A 22,385-nucleotide genomic window follows, 5' to 3' on the forward strand; every position below is an offset into this window, starting at 1 on the left:
TCGGAAATGACCGGCATTCAGGCAAGACTTCTATCATTACGGGTACTAAGACCAAGTAATGATATGCATTGATAAGAATTATAATTATTAATATTTTTCACTTTCTCAATTTAACTATTTTCATTTTTCAATTATTGGATTTTGAAACTTTTTCATTTATTCAATTTTTCGATTTTGCAATTGTAAATAAAAAATGAAAAAACGAAAAAGTATATCATCAGAACTTTGAAAAGTCTAAAAATTGGAAATCAAAATCTTGAAAAATTGAAGAAACAAAAAATTGAAAAATCGAAATACATATGTATAGTAAAATGGAAATATTGAAAATTAAAGTAATCGGAAAATCGGATAACTGAGAATTCCAAACATTGCAAAACTGAAAAATTGGAAAAACGAGAAACTGACAAATCAAAGACTGGAAAATTTAAAAACTGAATAAACGAAAAATTATAAAACTGGAAGAAAATTCAAGAAATAAAAGATAGGAAAAAACGAAAAATTGTTATATAAAATCGAAAAAATGAAAATTATAAAAATCGGGAGAACGAAAAATAAAGTCACGAATTTCAAAAATCGGGGAAACGAAAAATTGCAAAATCAAAAAAATAAAAATTGAGAAACTGAAAATTCGAAAAACGAAAAATTGTAACACCGAAAAATTTCAATCGAAAAATTGAAAAATTTGCAAGTCGAGAAATTGAAAAAAAGAAAAATGATTAAACCTAAAGAAAATTGAAGAAATAAAAGAAACGAAAAAATGAAAAATTGTGATATAAAATCGACAAAATGAAAATTATAAAAATTCGAAGAACGTAAAATAAAAAACGAGAACTTCAAAAATTGAGGAAACGAAAATATGCAAAATCAAAAAAATAAAAATTGAGAAACTGAAGAATCGAAAAATTGTAAAATTGAAAAATTTCCAATCGAAAAATTGAAAAATTAGCAATTCGAGAAATTGAAAAAACGAAATATGTATTAAGAAACCGAAAGAAAATTGAAGAAATAACAGAAACGAAAAAACGAAACATTGTTAACAAAAAAATGTTATACAAAATCGAGAAAATGAAAATTACATATAAAAATCGGGAGAACGAAAAATAAAAATTAAAAACTTCAAAATTTAAGGAAACGAAAAATCGAAAAAATTAAAATTGAGAAACTGAAAAATTGAAAAACGAAAAATTGTAACACCGAAAAATTGAAAAATTCCATCGAAAAATTGAAAAATTTGGAAGTCGAGATATTGAAAAAACGAAAAATTGTTAGATAAAATCGAGAAAATGAAAAGTATAAAAATCGGGAGAACGAAAAATAAAAGTCAAGAATTTCAAAAATTGAGGAAAGGAAAAATTGCAAAATCAAAAAAATTAAAATTGAGAAATTGAAAAATCGAAAAACGAAAAATTGTAACACCGAAAAATTGTAAATTGAAAAATTTCAATCGAAAAATTGAAAAATTTGCAAGTCGAGAAATTGAAAAAACGAAAAACTATTAAACCTAAAGAAAATTGAAGAAATAAAAGAAACGAAAAAATGAAAAATTGTGATATAAAATCGACAAAATGAAAATTACAAAAATTCGAAGAACGTGAAATAAAAATCAAGAACTTCAAAAATTGATGAAACGACAATATGCAAAATCAAGAAAATAAAAATTGAGAAACTGAAGAATCGAAAAATTGTAAAATTGAAAAATTCCTAATCGAAAAATTGAAAAATTAGTAAGTCGAGAAATCGAAAAAACGAAATATGTATTAAGAAATCGAAAGAAAATTGATGAAATAAAAGAAACGAAAAAACGAAAAATTGTTATATAAAATCGAGTAAATGAATATTATAAAAATCGGGAGAACGAAAAATAAAAATTAAGAACTTCAAAAACTGTGGAAACGAAAAATTTTTGAAATAGAAAAATTCCCAATCGAAAAATTGAAATTTTTAAGTCGAGAAATTGAAAAAACGATATATTATGAAACCGAAAGAAAATTGAGGTCAATAAAAAAAAAACGAAAGAACAAAAAATGGTTATACAAAATCGAGAAAATGAAAATTACATATAAAAATCGGCACAACGAAAAATAGAAATCAAGAAATTCAAAAATTAAGGGAACGAAAAATGGAAAAAATAAAAATTGAGAAACTGAAAAATGGAAAAACGAAAAATTGTAACACCGAAAAATTGTAAATTGAAAAATTTCAATCGAAAAATTGAAAAATTTTTTTTTCACACTGCTCTATATACAATATTTACAAAAAATCAAAGCCCACTTGATGACTTTTTTCGAAAATCTGGATGTCTACAGTAAAAACTGAGCACGGATTGATAAGCCACATATGAAGCAGTATCTTGGTGGGTATGTTTATCCAAATTTTGATTAGCTTTTCACCATCTACATTCTACATGATAGGTATTTCGAATACACGCAAACGGAGATCTATTTTTTCTTACTTCAGGGGTCATGAAACGTCGAGAAAACATAAAAGTAGTCAGTCGTCCAAATTACAGGTTAGAAAAATCCGAGGTTGAACACCTTTTTGACAAATATCTATTTAATAATTTTTACGTGGCGTTATTAACCTTCCAGAGGGGGATGAGTAAATATTTTTAATCGTTGCTCTGTAATTAATATTAGTAGTATCGTGCCAAAATTTCACTAGTGCGACTCGAATTATATTTTAATAAAATTCTTATTCGGTGTTTCGATCGAAATGCTAAATAACATTTTTTTGAGCTAAAATTACTTAAAAAACTGCTTTGGGGTTTCGCGGGAATAAATACAACTTTTACGTAACAGAACATATTACAAAATCATTAATTTAATAAACCCACCAGACAATCAAACGAAATCGCGCGTTAATATTTGACAGTCGATGAATGACTTAAACGACCGGACCATGTCAGGTCCATCACGAAGTTCGAGGAGGCTTGATGTGACACGAGATCGACGTCACAGCGCTCACCACCTTCTCGTTGTTTATTTTTAGTTTGGTGATAATGGTGGAGTACGCGTTCGCGACCAATTATGTAATTCATCCAATTTTAGAGAGAGAAATATTGACAGGAAGTGGCTTCCCAGTAAGACGACGGCATGGAGGTCTAACAGTTTCCGGTCCTGCCTAATTATAGATGATGGGACATTCCTAGACAAACGAGGATACTGCGAAGGAGGAACAGACGAATAGGACCGTTTCTAAATTTATTAGAAACTATTGATTTTCCGATGGGGTCGCGAACGCCCACCTACCAGTCTGCGTTCAATTAAAACGCCGCGGCACGCGTAACGATTCATCCAATTTTCTTCTTACAGCCCATCAAACACGGCCTCATTCGGAATATTCCCGCGATCGTAAACGCGTTCTAAAAGATTTCGGGATTTGACCAAATACTACACGAGGGGATGGGTTTTTGAAGCGACTAATTAATATTGTAATAACTCTTGGTCTAGATTTATTATAAAAATATTTGTAGTTTATTCATCACTAGCAATTTTTTTTTTCAAACCAGAATTACGCATTTATTGTTAAATTAAATCTATAAATACACGATCCAAGGCAGCCAGGGATTTTTGTACATTTGTCTTTGATATCATTTTCATCTTGTCAGATTACCTACTATTTTTTTATACTATACTGTCACTCTAAAAGAATATTATTGCACTATTGTTTTCTCGTATCTTGTTAGTTGAGAATACTACCTACTGTTGATTAACCACACGAGAACAATTGGTTCATAATTTTTAGATCCAATATAACGAGGAGACCAATGTTCCATTGAATTTTAATTAAATGAGTCAATAATATAAATTTGTGTTAAAAGTGCAACTGATGCCAATTTATTTCTGGATATTTTTAAAATCTATACTCCTAATAAATATAAAGAAACAATGACAAACTTTCCTGACATCGCAAAGTAAAGGTCGAGTTGAGAGTTGCCTATTTTAAAGATGAAAACTTTGAATCCATAAAAGATTAAAAAAAATGCCAATTAATTATAGAAGAAACCTCCTCAGTGGGAGGAATTAATTTAATATACCAATTTAAAGAAAATATTGTGACAGTTTTTGGAAAAATTGGACTCACTATACTTTATGATAACGCCTACAAACTAAAATAAAAAATAGTGCTATGTCCCCATAATTTTAGAAAAATTACATAAACCATTTGCGATTCAATAAAACCTGTATAATAAATTCTAAAAAATAAAAATCTATGTATGCAAGTATTACAAATTGCAAGAAAAGTTGCACCTCGAATGACATCACTAACTTGCTTGAGGAGATCAATAAATAAATTTTAATTGTTTTTCTGTAATCATTAAACCTTGCCAAAACGTAAAAAATCGTTTTGTAGATTCTAGGACAAATTGTAAAAGTGGCGTTCACATTTTTTTCCTATATTCCGTACACGCATTATTAAAAGTACATATGTAATTATTATTAATCCGCAATTAAAGGACCGTGGCAAACTCAATTTCAGGCGAGATTTACCTATATAACAAAATTTTGACATGACGTCATCAAGTTTTTGGAAGGGGTGAGCAGATAAATTCCGGATAGTAATTTACAATGTTCATGACAACCTTAAAGCGTCTGCAAAATTTCAATGCAATCAACTGATTTTTTTTGTACTTTCTAACTAAAACTTAAAAGTACAGGTCATGGAAACGAGCCGCCTCTCAGTTTTGGACTTTACTAAATGTCCAAGGACTCACGATAAATAATAATAATTCATTAAACAAATTTATTGCGGTTAAACATCACAGTACATGTTGAAAATGTTCACCATTTTGTACAAGACACATTCACTTTGGACCCATTGTTCAATTTCATGTTGCAACAGGAACTCCTGAGTGCTAAGAAAATCTTGTCAAAGATGTTTGCAGATTCTGCTCAAGTCGTCTTAAATCATTAACAATTTCCTCAGATACTGAATGTCTTTCAAGAGATTTCCCTTTGTCGACACTGCCAGTTCGAATAAATCTGTTATATCTCTAATATGAGCCTCTAACGATGTTTCTTGAATTATCAAATCCCGGTATTTTGTCAGATATTCTTGCTTACAAACGGTCACAGAATACACACTCTCCGTTTGCGATAATAAGAGATAATAATGAAAGTGTTGTTCAACAGAATAAACCATTTTCATGGTCTTCGCTTCCTAGCACAAAAACAAAAATTTTCGTACGCAAGCACCAAGAGTTTTGAAAACGACTATTTTGTTGTTTTGAGCTTGGATCAACGAGAATTACTGTAATTTATACTTAAAAAACGTTAAAGCAATAAAAACGACGACTTTAAATGACAAGTTATAAATAATATTAATGAAAAATGAAAACTGTCATAATGAGGCATAATTTCAGTGAAGCGGGATTTTTGAAATCCATGGCCAACTACGCCCTTAGAATCTCGTGATCTCTTTTGTTTTGTTTTTGAAATATTTTCAAAGAATCTCGGGGACTCTTTTTATTTTGGTTTTGAAGTAGTTTGAAAGAATCTCGGGGACCCCTCGTGCTTGGTTTTTGAAGTAGTTTGAAAGAATCTCGGAGACCCCTTGTATTTGGTTTTTGAAGTAGTTTGAAACAATCTCGAGGACCTCTTGTGCTTGGTTTTTGAAGTACTTCGTAAGAATCCAGAGGACCCTTTGTGCTTGGTTTTTGAAGTAGTTTGAAGGAATCTGGGGGGGCCCTTGTGTTTTATTTTTGAAGTATGTAGTTTAAAAGAATCTCGGGGAACCCTTTTGTTTTGGTTTTGAAGTAGTTTGAAATAATCTCGGCGACCTGTTGTCTCTGGTTTTTGAAGTACATAGTTTGAACGAATCCTGGGGACCCCTTTTGTTTTGTTTTTGAATTTTTTGAATTGGTTTGAATGGATCTCAGGGGCTTCTTGTGCCTGGTTTTAAAATTAGTTTGAAAGAATCTGGGGGACCCCTTGTATTTGGTTTTTAAAGTACTTTGAAATAATTTCGAGGACCCCTTGTGTCTGGAAGTAGTTTGTAAGAGTCTTGAGGATCCTTTGTGCTTGGTTTCTGAAGTAGTTTGAATGAATCTTGGGGATCCCTTGTTTTGTTTTTGAAGTAGTTTGAAAGAGTCTCGGGGATCCCTTTTGTTTTGAAGTAGTTTGAAAGAATCTCGTGGAAGCGATTGTGCTTAGTTTTTGAAGTAGTTTGTAAGAATCTCGAAGATCCTTTGTGCTTGGTTTCTTAAGTAGTTTGAATGAATCTTGGGGATCTGTTTTGTTTTGTTTTTGAAGTAGTTTGAAAGAATCTCGGGGATCCCTTTTGTTTTGAAGTAGTTTGAAAGAATCTCGGGGACGCCTTGTATTTGGTTTTTGATGTACTTTGAAATAATTTCGAGGACCCCTTGTGACTGGTTTTTGAAGTAGTTTGTAAGAGTCTTGAGGATCCTTTGTGCTTGGTTTCTGAAGTAGTTTGAATGAATCTTGGGGATCCCTTGTTTTGTTTTTGAAGTAGTTTGAAAGAGTCTCGGGGATCCCTTTTGTTTTGAAGTAGTTTGAAAGAATCTCGGGGAAGCGATTGTGCCTAGTTTTTGAAGTAGTTTGTAAGAATCTCGAGGATCCTTTGTACTTGGTTTCTTAAGTAGTTTGAATGAATCTTGGGGATCCCTTGTTTTGTTTTTGAAGTAGTTTGAAAGAATCTCGGGGACCTGTTGTCCTTGGTTTTTGAAGTAGTTTGAACGAATTCTGGGGACCCCTTTTGTTTTGTTTTTTTTTTGTTTTTGAATTGGTTTGAATGAATCTCAAGGACCTCTTGTGCCTGGTTCTAAAATTAATTTGAAAGAATCTTGGGGACCCCTTGTGACTGGTTTTTGAAGTAGTTTGTAACAATCTTGAGGATCCTTTGTGCTTGGTTTTTTAAGTATGTAGTTTGAATGAATCTTGGGGATCCTTTTTGTTTTGTTTTTGAAGTAGTTTGAAAAAATTTCGGAAACCGCTTGTATTTGGATTTTGAAGTAGTTTGTAACACTCTTGAGGATCCTTTGTGCTTGGTTTTTGAGGTAGTTTGAATGAATCTTGGGGATTCTTTTTTGTTTTGTTTTTGAAGCAGTTTGAAAGAATCTCGGAAACCCCTTGTATTTGGTTTTTGAAGTGGTTTGAAAGAATCTCGGGTACCCCCTGTGCCTGGTTTTTGAAGTAGTTTGAACGAATCTTGGAGACCCTTTTTGTTTTGTTTTTGAAGTAATTTGAATGAATCTCGGGGACCTCTTATGCTTGGTTTTTGAAGTAGTTTGAAAAAATCTTGGGGGTCCATTTAGCTGTGTTTTTGCAGTAGTTCGGAAGATTTTCGGAAATTTCTTGTCTTGTTTTTGAAATAATTAGATAAAAGTTAGAGGACTCCATGTGTCTAGTTTTGTAAACAATTTGAAAGAATCTCAAAGTCCGTGATAGGGGGGCCTGAAAGGCTGAAATTTTACTTCATTTAAAAGTTTATAATATTTGGATTCGGCCTCCGGTGATCTGGAAAATTCACGATTTCCAAATGGTCCGATTTGTCTCTGGTTTTACCATTTACACAACATTCTAACAACTGTTCAATAAACTCGCCTACAGACGACAGACTCTAAAAATGTTAAAGTTGATTCAAAAGTCGATGAAATTGGTACTTCAAAACTTACATCCGCTAGCGTTGAATGAAGCTTTTCATTTACATTAATCTATAACAATGGATGCGATATTTTTTAAGTTGAACAACAAAATGAATTTGACAAACCAGGTATTGGTAAATAGTGGAAAAACTGTGGAACAAACTGCGAAAGTAAAATTTTTTACCAAATGTGTGTACGAAATTTTAACACTGAATGTTATAAAATCAACAACAATAATCACTCTTGATTTCTACATATAAATCAGGCATAGTAATAAATTTGTGTAGTGAACAAGGTGTTTTTGTTTACTGTCACATTCTTAAATTACGTGAGTTGATAATGTGGTAATTAATAAATACAAAAAACATTGTTGTATTGTAATTTATCCTCGAGATAAGCAATACAAGTTTATTAGAATAATAAGAATTTATTATTCAGAATGTTATTTATGATAGTGGTTACACTAATTGAATATTTAATCCACTACAACTGTATTTTCCGTAAAAAGTATCAGCGGTTTTATTCCACAGATATGCAGCTTTACCAAGTGACACAATTTTTATACTTACGTTTTTGGTGTAGTCAATATTTGGGGTATTATTAATAATGTGTACTTATTTATAGATCTTGAATTATTTACAGTGTCAACTTTGTCGATAAGGTGCATGTTTTGTAATCTAATATCTATTAAATTCAGTGACAGCTCATCATTATCCTAATACCGGATATTGCTAGTTGGTTTATACATACGAAACTCTATGTCTATAACTAGCATTCATTAAACTAATGAGTCGTTACGTAAAAACACTTTCAGCTACAAAGTAACACAAAATCAATTTGAAAAACATTTTCATTTGCAGGACATATCGTGACATCCGATTTCCCTTTATGAACGTATTGCAAAGATCTGTTCGGGCGATATTCGGATAAAATAATTAAACCTCCAGTAATAATTCAGTATTTTTCCGAAACATTTCTTTCAACAATCGTCCCCGATAATTTTAAAGAAAAATAAACGAAACCACGTTGCTAAGCAATAATCTGATAATCTATTTCGGTGCGGTTTATTAAACATCCGGTGATTAAAGTCCCAAAAAAGTTGAGATTAATAAGTTACGCAAAACGTCCGGTTTCCTGTTTTTCCCTTCGTGGAAAATAAACATCGAGCAATAATTTTCGACTGTCATACGAAAGCGCGCATTTATGGTTCACGTTACCACATGCTCGACAATTTCACTCGAGAAAAGCGGGAAGGCATGTAATGTTATTCTAGAAAATTATGAATAGCCACCCGGGAAAGTTTTCAGTGATGGTGTGGTGTGTCATTCATGAACTGCGCAACTTTGTACTCATTGATTTCGTTCTGTCGGTCGAGGTCGCCGATGAATGAACGTGTGGGCTGAATTGGGGACGTTTTATTGAATTCTGAGGAAAAAGGAATCATGAATTGGAAGCAACGTCGTAGGCAGCATCTAAGGTCGATACATATTCGAAGAACGCCTTTGAATGAACTCATTCGCTTTAATTTTGCAATAAATAAAAACGCGATTTTGTCGATCAACGCAATTTAAGAGACACATGGTCGTCAATGAACATGTGTTTTAAAATATTAAACAATAAAAAAAAACTACTAGAGAATCATAAATTACGTCTGATTGTTTGCACCGAAAAACAAATCGTAGACTAATTAATAATGATTGTGGTAATTGTTGCGCCGGAGTAATTTAATTTATTTTCTATCAAAAGCTATCTAGTCGTCGTATAATTTATTCACAATAATTTAATAACCATTAAGTTGTTTTTGTTGTGTTATGTCATCAGTCTACGACTAGCCCGATAAGAAAAACATAAAATTTTGTTCCACCAAAGTAGACGATAATCCGAAATAAAATAGCGAATGGAACGTTATTCGTGACCTCTTTAGTTAATAAGTGTCGCCATGAGGGTTGCAATGATCTGCATCCTGTCTGATACGTGTAACAAGGATGTGTTCTATTGTAGTACCTCTATGGTGGCAGTGCCCATAAAAATTACAAACCATACGACTTACAAGATTAAAAAAAAAACACTCGACATAATTTATGGTACATGTGTACAACTAGACATATGTTGTTTACTCACCGGAATTTTGCTGGTACGCAAGAACTCCAGCAAAGCCTCTAACGAACCCAGCGTCGACGCCTGCACGTACACACCCCGTTCTTGCAGCTTGATTTTGGACAAAGCCGACTTCAACTCGCGAGTAACATCTTCTTTGAGTATATCAACTTCGTCCGATTTCTGGGCCACAAATAAATTTAATCCGGCGATGGCTTTCTCCAACTCCCGAGCAGCAATTTTAACTCCTTGGGCCGCTTTGATTTCTTTGTATTCAACATACGCGTTCTAAAACACACTACGTCAAAACGGAACTCCTTTTTTTTTTAAATTACTTACTTTGACTCTGAGTTCTCGAAGCGGTTGGGGCATCAGTAAAGATCTAATTTGAGTAACGATCGCCCCGTCTGTACCCGCACATACCATGGTATCGCCTTCTCTTAGCGTCCCGTTGACTAGAATTACATCAATGGTGGTACCCAACCCCGGGATCGCTTTTACTTCCAATACGGTGGCTTGTAGCTCGTCCGAGTACATAAGGCGTTTCGGTAGTTTGGTTTGGCAAAATTCAACGATCAACGCTAGAAGATTGCCCATGCCTTCACCGGTGATTGCACTTGTCGGTACCAGAGAAACGTAACTTCTAATGTCAGGGTTTTCGTAGTATAAAGCGGCGTTTAAGCCTTGTGTGGCGAATTGCACTATGACTTCTTTAGTTCTCTGTTCAAATTCTATCTGGGTGTTTGCTGCTTGCGATTTGATTATGTCTCGTACGTCTTTTCGGCTCATCGTTTGCCAGTCGTAAAGTCTGTCGATTTTGTTTAGGGCTACGATGAATGGCGTTTTTCTGGTTTTTAGAAGGTTGATTGATTCGATTGTTTGTGGTTCTAAACCGTGCATAATGTCTACTACTAGAATAGCAATATCACATAAGGATGAACCGCGACTTCTTAGATTGCTGAAAGACTCGTGACCTGGCGTGTCGATGATGAGAAGACCTGGAACCTTCATCTCCATTTCGCTAGCCTAAATAGATGAAAAGCAGTTGTGAATTTTGCTAAAAATGTTGCAAACTATTGTTTTTAATTTTAAAGCAAACATTTGATAATATGTTTTTAATACTACCGAGAGAGCAATAAAAACACGATGAAAGACAGCTACGGATTTTAAAAATTTTTTCTTTGATCGTTGCATTTTCAACATAATTTTCAAACTGAGTAATCTAAGATTTGTGAGCTAACATGGATGACAATTGTCCAATAGTACCAATACACAACTGGTCTCACAGCCAACTACGACATGATATATCTTATGTGTACAGGGTTTTCAAAAATTGGTCTATAACATCCAAGTGGGTACAGATTTCTTCCGTTTTTTTTCGGACTGTGTAACTATAATCTCAATTGCAGTTCAAATGTGATAATTATTTTGATAGATGACACTAAAATTAACTATAATTATTAAAATTTTACAAGCGTCTACCATTCCTAAGAAGTGGCAAATTTGCAATATTTTTAAATTTCATAGGTCAATAGGTTCATTTTAAACATGTTTTAAGTTTCATGTTGTGAAAAGAAGTCTATGTACGTTAAAACAAAAAAGCAAAATGTAAGCCCTCCCACCCGCCCTATTTCAATTGTGATGACTTTTTTTTTATTCACCGTGAACCAAGGTAGCGGAGCTTAACTGCTAAATACTTATTTCTTTACAACAAATTAAAAACATGGTTTTGAGTATCGTGTTATTCAAAGAATACTATGTATATTAAGAAAAAAACACAAAATATTAACCCCGCCCACCCACCCCATCTCAATTCTGATGATTTTTTTATTCTTAGAAACTCAAAACACGTTTAAAATGGTAAATTTTTGTATGGGTTTTGCAATTAGGCTTTGTACCTAGGTCTGGCAACGAACAAAAACTTCATTACTACATATTTAGATCAGGGCCGGTATGGGTGGGGCCTAATTGTTGGCTTTAATTTTGTCTTAAGGCCAGTCGTTAAGTTTTCCGAGTGAAATTTTCGGTCTATTTTCAGAATGTAATATCTCCGTTATTAACAGATCTATGCTTTTGAAATTTTAAACATACCTTATGTTGTCCATAACTTTCATTATATAGCGCAAGGGTAATTTTGTTAAAAACAGTTTGTGATCATATTTTTCTTTTAATTTTAGTGAAACATATTTTTAATAATCAATATCTCAATTATTGCAGGAAATTTGAGAACACGGTTTTCAACACTGTTTTCAGCTTACAAAACTCCAGAAATCATACCAGATGCACCGTCGTTTTTTTTTGTTAGAAATGATACACAGTAAAAAAAGTTTGTGTCATATAAGTTGCTACCTTTTATTTTTACTATATCTCAATCCGAACAAATAAAGTCAAAAATAGACCTAGTACGATTTCTAAATTTTTGCACGCTGAAAACAATGGTAACAACCCCGTTCCAAAATTTCCATAGATAACTGAAGTATTGATTTTTGAAAATATGTGATCAACAATTTCAATAAAATTAAAAAAATATATGATAATAAATTGTTTAAAAAAAACTGCCCATGCAGTTATGTAGTGACAGTTGTGAACAAATGACATTTAAAATTTCATAATAATAGGTGTGTTAATAATGGAGATATTACATTCTGAAAATAAATTGACACCATCAGAGCGAAACATACCGACTCCTCTTAATATACATAGTATTCTTTGAAGAACACGATACTCAAAAACATGTTTTTAATTTCTCATAGAGAAACAGGGATTTTGCAGTTAAGCTCCGCCCCTTTGGCTCACAACGAATAAAAAAAATCATTACAATTGAGATAGGGCGGGTGGGTGGGGCTTATATTTTGCCTTTTTTCTTAATATACGTAGTAGTCTTGTCAGAACAAAAAACTTAAAACATGTTCAAATGGTAAATTCTTGTAAACAAATATGGATCTTGTAATGAAGCCCCGCCCCTCGATCTGACAACGAATGAAAAACTTATCGCAATTGAGAATTAAGATCGGGGCGGATATATACGTAGTATTCTTTGAACAACACGATACTCAAAAACATGTTTTTAATTTCTCGTAGAGAAATAAGGATTTCACAATTAAGCTCCGCCCCTTTGGCTCACAACGAATAAAAAATCATTACAATTGAGATAGGGTGGGTGGGCGGGGCTACATTTTGCCATCAAAGTTATACTATCAATGGCAACTTGGCAACGGAGTTTATAAATGACAATTTTTTAGATCTAAAAGCTGCAACGGAAACTTCAACGTCAACAGCAAGTTTATCAAGCACAGGCGCGGATACAGGATTTCGTTTAGGGGGGGGGGGGCAATTTTTGTGGTATTTTACCTCCCAGAAATGCGTTCTAAACAAAAAAATTATAAAATTTTAACTAGTATACTCTTTTTCACATAACATGGGTGACATTTGGTTGTTTTCGTTACACGTAATAACCACTTCATACACAGTTGAAAACAAACTTCACGAAGTAAACCTTAATTTTATTAAACAAAATTAAAGAACTGAATTCTTAAGTTCTTTAATTAAAAATTCTTAAGTTCTTTAATTTTGTTTAATAAAATTAAGGTTTATTTCTTGAAGTTTGTTTTAAACTGTGTATGAAGTTGTTATTCAATTTCCTTTCAGATTTTTGGAAAATCGCTGATCCGAACAAATCGTTAATTCGAACACACCTTTTTCCCAATTAATTCGGATTATCGAGGTTCTACTGTACACTATACGTGTAACGATAAAATTACATTGGATAATAGATACATTCTAAAAAAATATTACTCCGTGACCATAAACACGCTATCTTTTTGGAATCAACACGCCGGAATCTATACCCTGAATTTTTTCAGAATTTTTAGACGAATTTTTCAAAAATGTTATTTTCCATTATGTATTCTCGACGATTTTCTAAATTTAACTAAATACATTTTCTTGTAGATTTTGGACCTCAGAAGTCACTTATGGCTTCATTTCTTCGATAACTTAAACCTTTTTTCCAGATTCGTCCAGTTGAAATAAGTACTTATGGCACTTTTTAAAAATTTCGAAAAATTCGAATTTCACACCGAATTTTCGAAAATATTGCTGGGTTACCATTAACATGCTATATTTTTGAAATCAGCACGTCGGGATATACATATCCCTGAATTTTTTCAGAATTTTTAGGAAATTTTTTCAAAAATGAAATGTTCCTCATGCAAATTTCGACCCATTTTCGACGATTTTCGAAATTTAATTTTTTAGTTTTAATTTCTTCGATAACTTCAACCTTTTTTCCAGAATTAGATAATTAATTCAGTGCATTGAAATGTGGCAATTTTTAAAAATTTCAGAATACTCCATACAACATATGTAGAAAGATCTTGCGTCATTTTTGCAACCATCAAATTTTAGCTAGAAACTGTATTTTTGTCGATTTTTATTGAATTTGAACTATATTTCAACGTTTTTTGATGGTTCTGAGCCACCAAACACACTTAAAGCATGCAGAATCGACTCAGAATAGGAAAAGGAGACGTTTAGGTCAATTTTATGCATTCTGGCGTGTTTCCAAGTTCAGTTCAGATTGTAGAGTTTTTGTTCGAATTAAACAAGCATCGACTTCAAATAGCCTGTGTTCGGATTACTGGATGTTCGGGTAATCGTGAATTCGGATTATAGAGGTTGTAGGTACTGTATTTACAAAATGAAATGCGATTTCAAAATTTTGAAATTGGTCAAAATAAAGTACCTCGGTCGTGTGTCAGGGGGGGGGGGGAATTGGACCCATTGCCCCCCCCCCTGGATCCGCGCCTGATCAAGCAGTCTGTTAATTATCATAAACATGAGTGCATATCTCTTTCGGAGTTCCTACTTTTGATTCTTGTGGATTGTTCAATATATTTTCAAAATATAATATCTCCATTATTAACAGAATTATTGCTATGAAACTTTAGGTATCAAGTATTCACAACCTTCACTACAGAGGGTGTCACCAAGCCTGCGTTCATCGACATCTCATTATTAGAAATTGAAAAAAGAAAAAAATCGAAGACTAAAATTGTAGGACTATACTTTACGATTATTTTTATCTATACTGAGTGTTCAGTATTTAAGCGTAAAACACAACTTAGCTTTATTTTATAAACTAGCCTATACGTATATCTTTACATATTTTGAATGACCTCTTCTTAGGTTTTACAACCACAGTTTATTTTTTTACCATTCGATGTTACCACGTTATTCCAATTTTCTTTAAATTTTTTAGCATGGGAAGGGTTTAAAAAAAATCAGTATTTTCTGGAGAGTTTATAAGAAATGAATACAATAATAATTATTGTAAAATTCGAATATTGATATTTTCGATTTTTTCCTGATATAACACCCTATCTTTTATTACTGCATCTTATTCTACTTACTGTTCTCTTTCTTTTCTGATGAGTGTTTTTGATATTTAAAGTTCATAATTACTGCAATTTTTTACTTTTTTAAGAGGCAGAAGGACAGATTAGAAGAATGAAGACAAAAAAAATTGGGTAAGATACGTAATAAAATACAGGGATATTTGAAAATCGTAAAGTTTTAGAAATTTTTCATAATTGTATATTAAAATTTGATTTAGTTGACACAACAACAAAGTGTGGACTTTTATTGAGGCTTCCACAAAATGTTGTAAGACACAATTTAAAAATAACCCTATTGCTATTTTTATTGTGAACCCTTCCATTGCAAAAAAAAATTCAAGAAAATTCAAAATTTCAAAAGTAAACTGTGGTTGTAAAACCTAAGAAGAGGTGAATCAAAATATGTAAAAATAAACAGGATGTTTCATAAAAAAAAACTAAGCTGTATGTTACGCCTAAAAAACAGAACACTCCGTATAGTTAAAAATAATTTTATAGTACAGTCCCCTAAAAACTGTATAACTATGGTCTTTTTTTCTATCTCTAATAATTAATGAGATATCGAGGACCGCACGCCTAGTGACTCACCCTGAATAACGCGAGGGCAGTTTTTTAACAACAAATTACCATCTTTTTTTAATTTCCGTAAAATTTTTGCATCACGTATTTTTAAAAATCAATTATTTATCAAATTTTGGAAAGTTGTTTTCACTACTGTTGCAGCTTACAAAACTATAAAAATTACAGAAGACATTATCGACTTTATTTGTCAGAAATAAGATACAGTAAAAGCAGCTGGTGTCGAAAAAACTGGTTTTACTGTATCTCATTTCAGGCAAAAAAAATCGACAATGTTAAATAATATGAGATGTTGATCTTTAAAAATACGTAATGCAAAATTTTCACCAAAATTAAAAAAAAGGATAAATATTTATAAAAGTGCCCGCGCATTGTATATGTATAGTGAAAGTTGTAGACAAGTTATATTTAAAATTTCATAAGTCTGTTAACAAAAGATATATTACATTTTGAAAATGTATTGAACACCCCACAAGAGTTAATTGTTGACACCTAACGTGTGAAATTATGTGCATTATCAAAAATTTTATGGCAAAATAATTTGCATTTGGTGTTAAGGGCATATTTAATCTCTAATTGATTATCAAAATATGATATATTAAATTAATAATGTCCAGACAGCCCTAGCACTTTGTGGAATATTTTCGACGATTACGAAGCACACCCATACTAATGCAGATACGTATCCCCAAAACAGTTAAAAATATCAGCCTAGTTCAGGAAGAGGACAGCGTAGCTGTTGAAACGCGTCGACATTTTTCAGGTTTGTACAATTACAATTAACAAACCTGAAAAATGTCGACGCGTTTAATGCATTTGAGTTAGCACTACGTAATTACGTATTATTTTTAATATTTCAGTTTTTTATTTTATTTTTTAATATATATAACCTCACGCCTTTATGTACTTACACCTTTGACAAACTTGATTTGTTCTTTGATAGCATCAATAGGAACATTAGTAGCACCAATCTGTTGTGTAATCCCACCAGCTTCTCCATCTTGAACGTTGGTCCTTCTTAGTTTATCTAAAATTTTCGTCTTTCCAGTATCTACATGACCAAGAACGCACACAATGCCAGCTCGCAAATTATCAACGTTCTTAGCCTTTTCTGCCGCCTCCTTTCTTGCCTATAAAATATATCATACAAAATTATACCACCCAGATGAGGCAACAAAGCAAAATACTTTAATACGTTCCACCGCCCTATCTCTTGATTTTTCCGCTGCTGTTTTTGCATCTTCATCTTCTTCATCCTCATCATCATCTTCATCTTCAGATTCTGAGTCTTCTGTATCTGAACCTTCAGATTCTTCTTCCGAACTACTTTTGTCTTGGTCTTCTTCAGTTTTACGTTTAGTTTTTGACTTGTCTTCTGGCAAAAGTTAAAAAACGTTAATCATAGAAAAATTTGAAAAAATTCTAGAGTAACTACCACGAACTGGAGGTGTAACTTCGTCTGATCCGTCTTCGTCTGAGGACGCATCCCACGCGTCTTTAACATCCTCCGCTACCTCTGGTTCTTTTTCTTGCTGTTCTTCTTTTATTGGAACGTCCGTTTCGACTGTTGGAGTTTCTTCCACTTTTGGTTCCTCCAATTCTTCTTCCGGTTTAGAGTCTTTATAACAAAATTATACTTTTAGTCATATAAAAATAATAATAAACTGTTCAAAAATGATTTCTTCATCTTTTTAGATTGTCCTTATTTTTTTTAAGTTATTAATTACATAATTGTGATATTAAAGACATATATCTATGAACTAAATCTACCACACATGTTGAAATTCTTACCTTTAATTTGCTCTTTTTGTTGCTTTGTTGGTTTGATTCTAGTTCCAGGTCTGGGTTTTTTGACTCCTACATCTGGCAATTCAACACCCTGCGCTTTAAGGCTGTCTATCAATGCTTGAGCTCTAGCTCTGTCAGCCTTTTGTTTAGGGGTTAAAAGTTTTCCTTCAGCCTTCAATCTCTCTCTGCGTTCCTTTTCTTTCTGTTTCTTCTTTTCTTTTCTTTCTTGTTCCAATCTGATTGCTTCCAAACGTGCTTTTTCTGCTTCTTCCTCCCTTATCAGGCGTTCTTCTTCTTCACGTTTAAGTCTCTCTTCTTCCTCCTTAATTTTCTTGAGTGCTTCTTGCATTGCAGCTATTGTTTTCTTTCCAGGTCCTGCAGTATTATCATACATTAATGGAAATACATTAATACATAACAAACAGATATACCTTTTTTGGGTTCCTTGCTTTCTTTCTCCTCCTTGGCCCCCTTCTTTTTTTTCTTTTTACTTTCCTTTTCGCCATCTTCCTGTTCTTGTTCTACTGTTTCAATACTCTCTGTGACTTTCTTAGCAGGTTCTTCTGCTTCTGTACTGTCTTGTTTCTTCAAAGTCTCTTTTTTGGCCTGCTTTTTGAGTTTCTCTCTTTCTTTTCTCTCCTTTTTCTTCTGCGCGGCAGTTTTTACTGTACTAGTTTCTTCAGGCTCTTCATTTTTATCTTCGGCGGGTTCAACAGATGGTTCTTTTTCTTGCTTTTTCTTAGGTTTAATCTCTTCTGGAGGTTTTTCAGGTTCAGCTTTCGGTATATCTTCTTTTTTGACGCCTGAATATTCTAATTCTAATTCAGCTAATACTTTTTCTATGTCTTCGTCGCTGTCGTCGCGTCTTTTTCGAGATTTTTTGCCCTTTTTGCCACCTTGTTCTTTAGTCCTATTTTCATCACTATTTTTATTAGATTTCTTCTTACTGTCACTTTTAACGATTTTAACTTCACTATCACTATCACCAGCTGGATTATTTTCTTCAGGATCACTATCATCTACCTTCAGAAGTGCAAATGATTTTTGCACTTTTGAAGTTGGCACGGGTTCGTCATCATCGGACTCATCAGAAATATCAATCTTCTTTTCCTTCTTCGGTTTTGGGGCAGTTTTCTTTGTTTGAAGCTTTTTTGGAACTTCTTCGTCACTGTCATCATCTTGATTTTGCTTAGACCTAGAGTTTTGAAAGTGACAAAGTTTTGAATGTGTTACACAAATGAAATGATTGTTGTGCAATTAATACACTATTCAGTGCAGTTTGAGGTGTTTGCGAAGAAAAATATGTTAGACTAAGGGAATCAACATAACCTCAAACTTTTTAAATGTATGTGTAATACTTACTTTGGAGGCTTAGATTTTTTAGAGTTTACTTTATCAGTCAATTCCTGGGTTTCTACCTCACGCTCAGATTCGCTAAAATTACAAAAAGGGCATTAGATTACGTAGAAATTGACATTTTCACACCATACCTGTCATCCCCTTTAGCTCCTTTACGGCCTTTTTTCGCTTTACCCATTGTGTATACTTAAGTAAGTCACTAGCACAAACTTTATTTATAAAAATTATCATAAGTAAATCACAAATTGTGTGAAAAATTTTAACAATCTGGCATGAGGTCTCTTATGGACATGCTTTACTTGTTCCTATGTGTCATAGGGATTTTATTTATGACGAAACTTGACATTTCCACATATTTGACATTTATACCACTAAATAAGTTTCCCTCGCAATTTTAAATTGTATTGGACGGACAAGAAATTACGGAAGCAAATATTTGATAAAACCGCATGATTTTTTTTATTGGTTATTCTCATAATTTAACGTACTTTTTAAGAAGGAAAATTTATACAAACTTATATTATTCATTGATATTACACAGAGATTATTCTATTTTGCTTGTGCTGCACCCATCTTGGTCACCTTCTGTTGGGGGATTGCACGCACCAAAAGTTAGTTTCTCATAAAGAGCTGTCCTTATAGGCATATGCGGTGACAACGCATTAGGGTTACCAAAAACGTTGAGCGGTAACTGCACATCGCCAAATCCACACTCCTTATTCGTAAATTCTCTTAAAACGTAATCCGTTGTAAAATCGTGGAAAAGCCTGGTATCATTGACTCTTAGCATTACATTATCTACTCTAAGAAAGAATCTTAACAGAATGAAAAAGGAGCTGGGCATAACCCTCTGCAATAAAAATGTTACAATCAAAAACACCAGTTAATAACATATTTACAATTTTGATAGTACATGATGATATCCCATTATCATGAAGTTCATCTTCATACAGCATCAGCTCTTGATAAAACAAGATTTTTTCCTTTTCTTTCAACCTTTCAATATCAATTCGTTCATCAGTAGGGGTAACAGTCACTGGACCTGCTATAGTTCCTTTATAATCATTACTGAATGTCCAATCAAAAGGTTTAATTTTCTCTTTTAATAGTTCAGGTGGTCTGTAATTTACAGCTTGCATTTAACTTTAAGGTTATGTGCACTTATACCTTGATTCATTCCATTCTTCAGAACACGCGACTTTAATTGGTAACTTGCCATTAGCAACAGTTTTCAAGGCATCTAGTGCATTGAATTCTATCTGCCCTCCGGAAGCATGAGTTAATGTTAAAATATTGTTAGGGAAAACCATTTCCGGTAAATGAGGAATATCCAACGTCCGTGTGTATCTACAAACTTACATTAACACCAAACACCTATTTACAAACTGGAAACTTACAAGCAAAGTAAGCAGGGTTCTTGCGACACATCATTACATTTTTCTGTAGTTGCACAAATTGAATGCAAAATGTGCGACTTCTTGTATTTTACAACCCAGTCGTGAAATATGTGTTCTTCCGAATTTACGGGCAATCTCTGGATGTCTATTTCCCCTTTAAACTGATTGACTGTGCTCATTATAACCTAAAAAATTATTAACTTGGAGACAGTGATGCATGTGACAGTTAACACGCTTACTTGATATTTGTGTTTTAGATAAAGCAGAATGTGACTTTATTTTTGGTTATTAAATTTATAGAGGGCTGTCAACGCTATCTCTTCGAAAATAATTACAAAAATATTTCAGTACGCATGCGCATTCTGAACATTTTCAAAACTTTATACCGCGAAATTTAAATCTGCATAGATTGTTCGAAACGCAACCCACAATACTTGATTTAAAACGACGATTTTGATAGTTTTTCTAATAATACAGTTTATTGTCTTTTTATATGTATTCCTGTAAAACTACAAGAGCAGCAGTATTTGTTTACATGGACAGAATTAAACAGAAATAAAGATAACTAAGTAAATAATTTTATCACTGCCAAACGCAATAGACAGCAGGATGTCTCGTCAGTCATGGATGATAACAGGTAGATATGCGTTTTTATTTCCCCAGCGATAGCCAAGGGAAGTTTGTAATAATATCTTGTGACGAATGTCCAATTTCAGTCAGGTCCTTGCACTGTCTAATACTTTTAAATAAAAAAAAAAACACAATTAGGACAAATTTAATATGTTATTAAGCTGTATGAAAACGGCCCTGGGCAATTCAATTGCCGGCTCCCTTGGACCAATAATGTTAGCGATTTCAAAAATCACGTGATTTTTACGCACTTACAATTCCGTTTGATCGGTAAACAGAATTTGTTTATAAGAAATGCCACAATCAAAAGATTTCTTGCCAAAACAGTTATTAAAAATTGTGGGAGAAAGACCAAGACCAAGATCACAAAAGCCAGTTCTACTATACTTATTAATCAATAACTAAGTTGCGCTTTGACCACTGTTTATTTTTAATAACTCCTACAAAACGACAACTCAGATTTGTGTAATATTTTCAAAAAATTATGAACCCAATACTAAATAGCCTTAGGAGATGTTGCTTTAGCCAGGGTTTAATAATAATCTGTTCTTATTTTCTCTTTTAAACAAATTAAGTTTTAATCCGGAAACTTTACATTCACCAACAAAGTTGAAAATTTTAGTAAAATGTTACCAATATTGATTTATGGATTTTAAAACATTGAATAAAATTTAATAATTCATTCATTCCGAAAGGTTGATGGCGTCCGACTAAAAATAATAAAAAAAAAACTCTAGACCCTGAGAGTATTATAAGTATTGTTAAGCTGAGGATTAAAATCCAAATAGGTACATATTTATTTACACAGAACTTCCCTCGTATCTAACGTGTAGTAAATATCAAACGAAAATTAGGACGTATTTTTAAAACATGATTTAATTGTGTAGTTTATGATCCTCTTTAGTCATCTGTCCATGTGAAAAGATTTGTCTAGTGAAAATATGATGGTTGTTGTGTGATTTTAGGCTTCGGTGAGGACTCATGGTTCCTTCTAAGGACTATTTATTTACTATCGGAGACATCTGTAAGAACACTATTTTGATATACTAATAAAAATTTACGATCTTAAGGCTAAGAACCTAAGCCCATACTCCGTAAAATCATAAATAGCAGACCCTCGGTCGAAACTTGGCAGTGGACAAAATGGAGAACAGGGGCGGATTTATTTTATTCTGTAACGAATTTATTTGAAATGTCTGGAGTGGTCGCATGCAAAGGAGCATATTAACAACCTAATTTTTGTATTTGTAGGTCATATATAGCGGACTTTCAACATCAGGAAATTATTTTGTCTCAGTATTTAGTCGAGCGATCTCTGACGATCCCTACCGAAAAGGATATTCGACGAATGTTGGCCCAATGATACTAACGTCTATAAAATTTTATTAATAAACAAGAGTAGTATCTTACTTTTTATAGGTCTCAGGACGGCAATTTAAATTTGAAAAATTTTCCGTCGTTCGACTGAATTTGATAAGCAGCACTGCAGTACAATATTAAAAAAAAAAAAGTTTTCATGTATAAATTTGGGTTTGA

General features: G+C 32.8%; 2 protein-coding genes and 1 long non-coding RNA gene across 4 annotated transcripts in view; all 3 read right to left on the minus strand.

Moving 5' to 3' along the window:
* The window catches only part of LOC135128835 (eukaryotic translation initiation factor 5B), a 45,149-nt gene extending 26,016 nt beyond the window's left edge, over positions 1-19,133 (minus strand). The window contains exons 1-9 of the mRNA XM_064055917.1: positions 18,954-19,133; positions 18,826-18,897; positions 17,895-18,658; positions 17,467-17,838; positions 17,111-17,293; positions 16,863-17,050; positions 16,587-16,805; positions 10,040-10,726; positions 9,725-9,988 (exon numbers count right to left, since the gene is read on the minus strand). Of these exons, the coding sequence (XP_063911987.1) occupies positions 9,725-9,988; positions 10,040-10,726; positions 16,587-16,805; positions 16,863-17,050; positions 17,111-17,293; positions 17,467-17,838; positions 17,895-18,658; positions 18,826-18,897; positions 18,954-19,000 (2,796 nt within the window). The 5' untranslated portion in view covers positions 19,001-19,133. The remainder of the gene's footprint in view (positions 1-9,724; positions 9,989-10,039; positions 10,727-16,586; positions 16,806-16,862; positions 17,051-17,110; positions 17,294-17,466; positions 17,839-17,894; positions 18,659-18,825; positions 18,898-18,953) is intronic.
* Positions 19,134-19,255: 122 nt separating this feature from the next.
* LOC135119779 (TIP41-like protein) lies at positions 19,256-20,574 on the minus strand. The gene is made up of 5 exons (XM_064044194.1): positions 20,459-20,574; positions 20,220-20,404; positions 19,990-20,169; positions 19,722-19,941; positions 19,256-19,672 (listed from the first exon to the last, which is right to left on the minus strand). The coding sequence occupies exons 2-5, from the start codon at positions 20,396-20,398 to the stop codon at positions 19,367-19,369; spliced, it is 885 nt and encodes a 294-aa protein (XP_063900264.1). The 5' UTR covers positions 20,399-20,404; positions 20,459-20,574; the 3' UTR covers positions 19,256-19,366.
* Positions 20,575-21,589: 1,015 nt separating this feature from the next.
* Positions 21,590-22,253, minus strand: LOC135119876 (uncharacterized). Of its 2 annotated transcripts, none has more exons than XR_010278423.1 (3): positions 22,082-22,253; positions 21,929-22,021; positions 21,590-21,871 (listed from the first exon to the last, which is right to left on the minus strand). It is a non-coding gene; the product is annotated as an uncharacterized LOC135119876 (long non-coding RNA). The 2 variants fall into 2 exon arrangements; XR_010278439.1 differs by having other exon boundaries at positions 21,590-21,882.
* Between the last annotated feature and the right edge of the window lie 132 nt (positions 22,254-22,385).

This window comes from Zophobas morio, unplaced genomic scaffold (genome assembly GCF_036711695.1).
Source record: "Zophobas morio isolate AGI-343-1 ecotype UQ-CSIRO unplaced genomic scaffold, CSIRO_AGI_Zmor_V1 ptg000002l, whole genome shotgun sequence".
Lineage (NCBI taxonomy): Eukaryota > Metazoa > Arthropoda > Insecta > Coleoptera > Tenebrionidae > Zophobas > Zophobas morio.

Excerpts from the sequence above, each read along its gene's own strand:
- LOC135119779 (XM_064044194.1), bottom strand. The coding sequence starts at position 20,398 with ATGAGCACAGTCAATCAGTTTAAAGGGGAAATAGACATCCAGAGATTG. Across the intron at positions 20,170-20,219 it reads GAACCCTGCTTACTTTGCTT|ATACACACGGACGTTGGATA; the intron begins GTAAGTTTCCAG and ends GTAAGTTTGTAG. Across the intron at positions 19,942-19,989 it reads GAAGAATGGAATGAATCAAG|ACCACCTGAACTATTAAAAG; the intron begins GTATAAGTGCAC and ends TGTAAATTACAG.